Here is a 7,879-nt window from a genome sequence, read left to right on the forward strand (position 1 = left end):
TCTGACCCTCCCTCCCTCCCTCCCATGCACTATTCTTGCTCTAAGCGCCGTGCCTCCTCGGGGGGGGCGGGGGGGGGGGGGGGGGGTATTGTTTTACAACGTACCCAGCTGCGGCCTTCTTGCCTCGCCCAGGGTTCTTTCGGAGGAGTTGTCTCGGGTGCCGACATGTGCCGGGGAGTAAGTTCACCTCGCGGTGCTGTGTGCGTCGGTGGGAAGGAGGGGGGCGGGAGGGGGGAGGCTAGAGCCGCCCGGCGGTTGGCGCACAAAAGACATCAAACAAAGTTTTCTCTTGTACGCTATTAGAATCAGGTAATCATCTTTGGACCCTGAATATATTGGAGCGAGAGTGAGAGAGAGAGAGAGAGACTCTCAGAGAGAGAGAGAGTAAAGTGGTACATTCTCCACCTAGAGTCCCATTAAAAGCTCCGGCAGGAGAGCCCCCTTTTGTGCACGCTGAGTGGTCTATTGTAATAATAAGCACCAGAGACAGGATGCAATTTGGGCCTGAATGAGCCAAGGCATGCCAGGCAAATCCCCCCCCCACCCCCCACCCCACCCACTCACCCATCCACTCCCCTCACCCCATCCAGCTCCGCTTTCAAGTGCTCAGAGGATTTCAAAATTGAGGGCTGCTTCTTTGATGCCCCTCCATCCCCCTCCTCCCCCCACCCGCCATAAAAATGCCTCCAAACAAGAAACTGTTTAATTGAAAACGAAGACCTTTGCATCCCATCTTCCACTTTAACCTAGAGGTCATTTTTTTTGTGTGTGTGTGTGATTGAAACGCAGACTTGAACTGTTTAGGGGGGGGGGGGGGGCGGAGGAAGCCAGGACTCCATCCATCTGCGAGTCCTGCACGCTGCCCGGCCGTTGGCGGAGCCTCGTCGTAGAGCTCTACCCAAACGGCACTCGAGTTAAAAGTGCCGGTGGCTCAAAACAAATCGGAACTCGAGGGATCCCCCCCCGCCCCCTTCAATTAACAACTCGAGGAAGAAAGTGCGAGAACATTGTCGGGGTTGGGTCTCGCGACTCCGGCGCCAGTTGCTCTCGGTGAATTCAGGTTTCGGTACTTCAAAGCCGCTCCGACCGGACGGCGCTCAAATCCTTCACATCTCGCCGAAGACGCGGCCTAACTACAAGCGGAAGCAAACTTTTAATATTTGAAGAGAAGGAAAACGGAACGTAAAATACGCAAGTCACACGTGTGATTTGCTTTGTAAATACACCTACGTTACCTGTGTTCTTGTCCCTGAGTAATATGTGAGCAGGTACGACACAAGCGGCTCAGAAAAGCACATCTTATCCAAGGCAATTAGAACAATTCAACATGGAAGACGAGCGCACCTCTCCAACTATCCTGCAGTGACCAGGTAGCCTGACTGAGGACATCCTGATGCCCTTCAGTGCCAAGGTGTGTGCGCCTGGTTCGGCGTGCGCGCACACACACACACACACACACACACACACACACACACACACACACACACACACACACACACACACACAACCGCCGAACCGCTGAACATCTGCGCTTGGTCATTAGAGGAAGAGGAGCTGGCCTGAATCTTTCAGTCTGCGGAGGATCAGGAGGAGGGTAGCGGCTCATGACAAACTACACCGGGCTCGCTGGGAGTCTCAGAGGAGCTCCGGCCGTAGTTAGGAGAGGACTCCGAAAATCAGTCCGGCGTGTGTGTGTGAGTGTGTGTGTGTAACGGTTGGGCGATAGTCAAAATTTTCGGACCGGCCACCACCAGCCCAATAACCCGCGATTGCCGATATATTCACGTGTTTTGCGAACTATTCTCACTGATCCATTTCCTGCTCCCCGTCGCCTCTGTCTGCAAAAATAATTTCCAAACGCTGGTGTAGAAAGTCTCCAATCTCCGCCTCTACTCGGCCTGCAACCATCATGTAGAAAAAGCTGGCAAAACTTACGCTCGTCTAAGGCGTCAACACAATCCAAAAGCTGCACACGGCTTGGAGCTGATTGGAGCTGTCCGGGAATCTCTCCTCTGATTGGAGGACTGTGGTGGACAGTGATCAAGCTTATGATTGGCTGAGTGTGGCCTCACTCATCGTGACATCAAAGCCACGCGGTTCGACAAAAGCGAAAACTATGCCATACGATAAACGGCGCAGGTGATTTCAGCAGGAAGTAAATGACGCAGAGATGCGACGCATATTATTGACGGCGGCGACATTATTAGACATTCGTTAATTATTTGCAGAGTTGAATTCTCGAGGAGACAGACCATTAAATTAGCATAATAAAGACAAAAAAAAAAAAAAAAACAATCTCTGTTTGACTCGATGCCTTGACTGATATATTTGTCCAGTCGCCCAAGCCTAATGTATGTGTGTGTGTGTGTGTGTGTGTGTGTGTGTCCGAATCAGGGAATTAATCCGGACCTGGTTGTTCTAATGCGCCGTCCCATAATTCATTCCGATTGACACGAACCACACTAGCTAGCCGGATGACGACTAGCTGACCTTGTTTTTGGAACCCTCAGACGTCCTCTCGCAACTTTTTTCCCCCCTATTTGTTCGACGTACAACATGCGTCCATAACAAAAGCGCGTATCTGAATTGCGATTTTCAAAATGGAATAGATGAGGTTTTGTACAGTGAACACACGCTCACTCCCTCTCCCTCCCCGCTCGCACCTTTGCATCTCCCGGGAGATAAAGCTTGACTTGATGTCACAGTCACACAGCCCGAGTCCGACACGCTGGCTGACAATGCGTCGCCAGCGTGACGCCCGATGATAAAAAAAAATAAATAAAGAAGGAAAAAAGAAAAGAAAAAAAGAAAAGGAGATTTTTTTGTTTTGTTTGTTTGTTGTTTTTTTTTCCCCTGGCATTTACATACCTGTTCATACGAGCTGAATCTAAACGGAAAGGGAGGGAGGCGAGGAAGAAGAAGTAGAGGAGGGGAAAAAAAACAACCTATAAGTTATTACACTGAACCGTGCTCTACATGTTGGTTATCTCTCACTGATAGCCAGCTTTCCAAAACGGTAATAAATCCCGCCATGTTGACGGCTTCGCCGGTTTGCCTGCATTTACAATCTTAGTAAAAACCACTGTAGAGGAAAATTGAAGTTGGATTAAAAAATGAATGAACAGATAGATAAATAAATAAGTGTTCTCCCGGTGCTGTCTTTAAAACGAATGGCTGAAATTTACAGTTTTCCATTAACCGATGCCCAACAGCTTTCTTCACGCTACAACCTGGCCTTGGAGCCACTCCGCATTTTTTATTTTCTTATTTTTTTGGGGGGGGGGGGGGGGGCTGCGGTCGCTTCATTCCCTCCCCGTTTCTTCCCGGGATGTGTGTCGGCCCTATTTTTCCTTTTTTTTTTGGTCGTTTGTTTGTTGGTTGGTCCAGGGTTTTTATTTTTTAAAAGGCCTTATCGCCCCATGTTGGGCCAAAGCGCCGCATCGGCATAAACATTAGCGCCCGCCGCCGTTAGCGCTGTGGTCAACGGAGGGCCGGTATCGAAAAGCATCGCTGGTCGATTGAATCCGCTTTCTCCGTTTTGTTATTTCAGAGGGAATGTATAAAAGGAAAAATAAAAATGAAATACTGAACCGCGGTGAGATAATACCAAATAATTACATTTGCCGAACGAGGGGAACAAATAAACGATTTCCTCTCTCCCCTCCGGAGGTCTCCAAAAAAAAAAACAACCCAATATTTGATCGTAAAGGAAGGCAGGGGACTGGTGAGGCTTACCGATTTTTCCCTTTGCCATTATTTTATTTTTTATTTTTTCCCTCTTTCATTCTATTTATTATTATTTTTGTGTGTGTGTGTGTGTGTGTGTGTGTGTGTGTGTGTGTGTGCGTGTGTTGCGATAGGGGATTATTATTTCTCCGCTGGTGGGATCACATTGCTCATGGTTGTAGACCCCTGAAGAATTCTATTAACCCTGGTTATGTCGGGCCTAATAACATGCCACCCCGCTAAGCAGAGCAGGATTGATTTGGGAGTGGTGGGTTGCTTGGGGGGGAGGGGGTGGAGTTATAATGAAGCCTCAAATAATTCGCTATTAAACCCACGTAATGTTAAAAACGGGCTCATCTTCAACCACCCGTCGGCCCCGCTCCCACTCCGCCCTAACCTCAGCTGACGGAGAGCGATAAACACACGTAGGAATGGCGTTTGTTTGTTTATTTATTTATTTTTTTGGAGAGAGGTACGAGTGTGTGTGCCTGTGCGTATGACTGTGTATGAGAGTAAAATAAATAAATAAACAAATAAATAAATAAATAGCAAAAAGGTATGGCTTTGTGATGTTGCGCCATTGATTGCTTCTTTGATGAAGCCTGGCTTTCGGCGCTGCTCGGCGGATCAGCTGTGGAGTGCTGCGGTTTGCTGTATTTGCCATTCATTAGGCGGCGGTGAGGAGATGTCAGGGCGCATTGGCGGGCGGGCCAGTCGCCGCGATAGCACGCATCAAATCAATTCAGTCACCTTGAACTTCGAGATGAAAGAATAACATGTTGGAATTGGTGTCCGCACCCGTACTCCTGTTTAGAAACACACACCCGGGGCGCACGAATCGCCTGCGGAGGGGTACCAGGGGTACTTTTTCCACAATTTTTTGTCGCAATTCCCTGCCCCATGCTCTGCTCAAGCCACTCGCAACGTAAACAAAAGCCGCTATGGCGACAACGCCAGGGGCGCCTGGGAGCTGCGCACCATCGCATACAAAACACCGGCTTCCTGCTGCAGAGTCCGCACTCGATTCAAGCGCCCGAACACTTTGCACCGAGTATTGGAGGCTAATCTTTGCCTTCCGTCTGCCTCTGGCGGTGCTACGTGGCGGCGAGTTCTCAAACTTGTCGGTCCGCGCAACTGAAGAGCTCCGCTCTCTCACCCCTAATGTGAAATGAGTCAATGAATGGTGTCGCTCTGAGAACCTGCCCGCACCTTACGCGTGCCAGCGGCTCCCGACGTGCCAGAGCTTGCCGTGGGTGAGCCCTGCGACCTGCGGCTGAGCGCACCCATAGCCACGGCGGTGCTACAAACACTACTGCATTCAGAGGAAGATTAAAAGCAATACTCAGGGCAGATGTTAAGACAAGCGCTGGAAATAATTTGTCGATATTACAAACTGTTGAAACAGAGTGACTTTTCTTTTCAACAAAGCGGGTTGGTGGTGCCATCAAATGCCACAGGAGTGTACATTGTAGAACAATGGAAGGCGCGTCCGGACAACCGCCCCCCGCCCCGCGGCTCTTACCGTAGGTAGTCTCTCCGGCACAGGATGAGGTTGGCTTTGGTGTAAAGCGTAGAGCCCACCTCGCCCAGGCGGCAGTCGCAGCAGGCACACTTGAGGCAGTCCTCGTGCCAGTACTTATCGAGGGCCTTCAGCAGGTAGCGGTCCTTAATCTTCCGGTTGCAGCCGGCACAGCCCTTTGGCTTGGTGTCCGGCTGGACGGAAAGCATTTGTATACCTGTTGGGGGAGGGGGCAAACAGAAGAGCTTAGTCACACAAACCCGATCAGAAACATTTCCTTCAAATCAGGGCTGTTGTAAAATGGGTCGCGATTTGAAATATTCCACCGCACGTCGGGAAGAACCATGAATGCGGTGGCACGGATTTGGTGTCAGAGTGGAGGAGGTCTCTCCAATTTGCGTACGGCTCCGAAACGACGCTGCGTCAGACTCACCACCAGTTATTTCATTTCTACTTCCTAAACTGTCATTTTGAGAATGCATTCACTCCAGGAAAACAAAAGAAATTGCAATTTTTAAGCGTATAATTTTTTTTACACACGTTATCAGGCACCATAGAACCAGCTCGGGCCTGGAACACGCACGCACGCAGGCACACGCGCGCACACACAGTAACCATTCCCCAAATATAAGCCTCCACATGTATAACGACAGTTTCAAATTTCCTTCCCGGGCGCTGCTTTTCCGCTGACCCCCTCTCTCTTTCCTCTCCTGAAAAAGGGGGTGTGGCAAGGACAGAGAGAAGCTTTCGGCCCCGGGTGTGCATTGTTTGGCCCTAAGCAGGGGTGTGAGGCGTCTTTGTTGGCTCCCGGGGGAGGGGGGCGGGGGGGCCCAGGCAATGTGGCCCCGCACCAAGCTGTAATTAGTATTCTCCTGCCATTCCCCAGAGGAGAAAGACACCCCCCGCTCCCCTTTTGTTCCACGCTCGTGCACACACACACACACACACACAGACACACACACACACAGACACACACACACACACATAGACACACACACACACACACCCTCTTTTGAAAAGTATTCACATTTGGTGTTCCGTGTTTCCATCCCTGTTTTCAAATCACTCTATAAGTTAAATGGTCCGTTTTTAGTGCCGCTGTAACCTACTCCAATGCAACTTAAACAAGAGTTTGCGAATAATGTTGTTGTTGTTGTTGTTGTTGTTGTAGTTGTTGTTGTTGTTGAAAAGAGTCTCCATTCGTAAATAAGTTGGGTGCCAATTCTCAGGCAACTGTCTTCTAACACGCCTTTAGAACTGCGGTAGTTATCTATAGCAAAGTGCTCCTGCTTTGTGGCAGAATATGCGTCAAGACGTCCCGCACGCTCGGTCTTGGGACAATCGGCGGGGGACGGCTCGGTGCACAGATGCACTACTCATCCGTTAGCCACCCTGCAGGCCCCGTGCGGATTTTTTGGAGACTTTCTGTGGAGAAAAAAAAAAAAAAAAAAAAAAGCGACCGCAGGTCACGAAACAGGTTGTACCGCCGCGATGCGATTTCTGGAAGGGGAAAGCGTCCCTCCTCTCTCCGCGCCGGGTCTTAAGCTGCTGAGCTTTTAATTGGCCGGATACAACTGTAAGAAGGGCGCACGGAGGAGTGCATGCATGTGTGTGCAAGTTCAGCTATTTGGAAGCGTTGTGCGAAGAAGATTGATCGCCCGAAAAGGAAGGAATCATTTGTCGCCGATATGAGCCCCGACGTCTACTTTCTGTCCTTAACCCTTTCTCCCAATCGTCACCCAGCTCTGCTGGTTGGTCCAAAGTGGCGAACCCATCTGAAAAGATTTGGACTTAACCCAGAGAGGATTTATCTGTACATCTAATTTGGTCCAAACTTCCAATACTGTTCTTCTACGGAGATGATAGCGGATCTAGGATCCGAACCGCTGCGATTGTACAGTCCCTCTAACGTCTTGTAAATTAAATAACGGGGAAGTTTAACTATTAATCATTTCGCTGGGGACCCATCTGGGAACTCTTGAAGGGCTCCTGGAGGAGGGGTCCTCGGTGTCCCCAGACCCCACGTTGAAATGACGCCTTCTGCCATGGACATGTGATGACAGAAGCGACTCGACAGCGAGAGAGAGAGAGAGAGAGAGAGAAACTGTGGAGAATTTACCGAACGGCTTCATCTTCCATTTGATTTGATTACCTTCCCTATCTGAACCAGCGGAGCAACGGAGACGGAGAAGATGCTGACATCTCACCCTGTGGGTTTAATTACTGTTGCCATGGCAGCGTAGTGCTCGGGTAAGAGCCAATAACACATTTGGCCACAGAGAGCTTTTGTCTCTTAGTTTGTTTTTCTCCACTATAGGCTTCCTCGTTTAATCGCGGATAATAACCTCGAGTCCAAGAAGCGAAACACAAAAATGTGTAGCGAGGGCTGATCGCTCCATTCCACTATCCCACTACACCAGGCCTATTGACAAATTAACATTGTTGTTGTTATTGTTGTTGTCTTTGCGCTTTTAAAGAAGGACAGAAAAACGCGATCGGTGACTATCAGGTGAGGTTAACGGTGGAATACACACAGCCCGTGTATGCACTCGACATTTGTAGCCAACACATCACCTCCTGAAAGACAACGACTATTATTATGAGGATTATTGCTACTATCATTGCTTTAGCAGA

General features: G+C 49.5%; 1 protein-coding gene across 1 annotated transcript in view; it reads right to left on the bottom strand.

Moving 5' to 3' along the window:
* The window catches only part of lmo3 (LIM domain only 3), a gene marked incomplete at both ends in the record, with an annotated part of 31,823 nt that overhangs the window by 23,880 nt on the left and 64 nt on the right, over positions 1 to 7,879 (bottom strand). Inside the window, one exon of the mRNA XM_080021996.1 lies at positions 5,249 to 5,462. Within this exon, the coding sequence (XP_079878122.1) occupies positions 5,249 to 5,462 (214 nt within the window). The remainder of the gene's footprint in view (positions 1 to 5,248; positions 5,463 to 7,879) is intronic.

Source organism: Zeus faber (genome assembly GCF_960531495.2).
Source record: "Zeus faber genome assembly, chromosome: 21".
NCBI classification, from domain to species: Eukaryota; Metazoa; Chordata; class Actinopteri; order Zeiformes; family Zeidae; genus Zeus; species Zeus faber.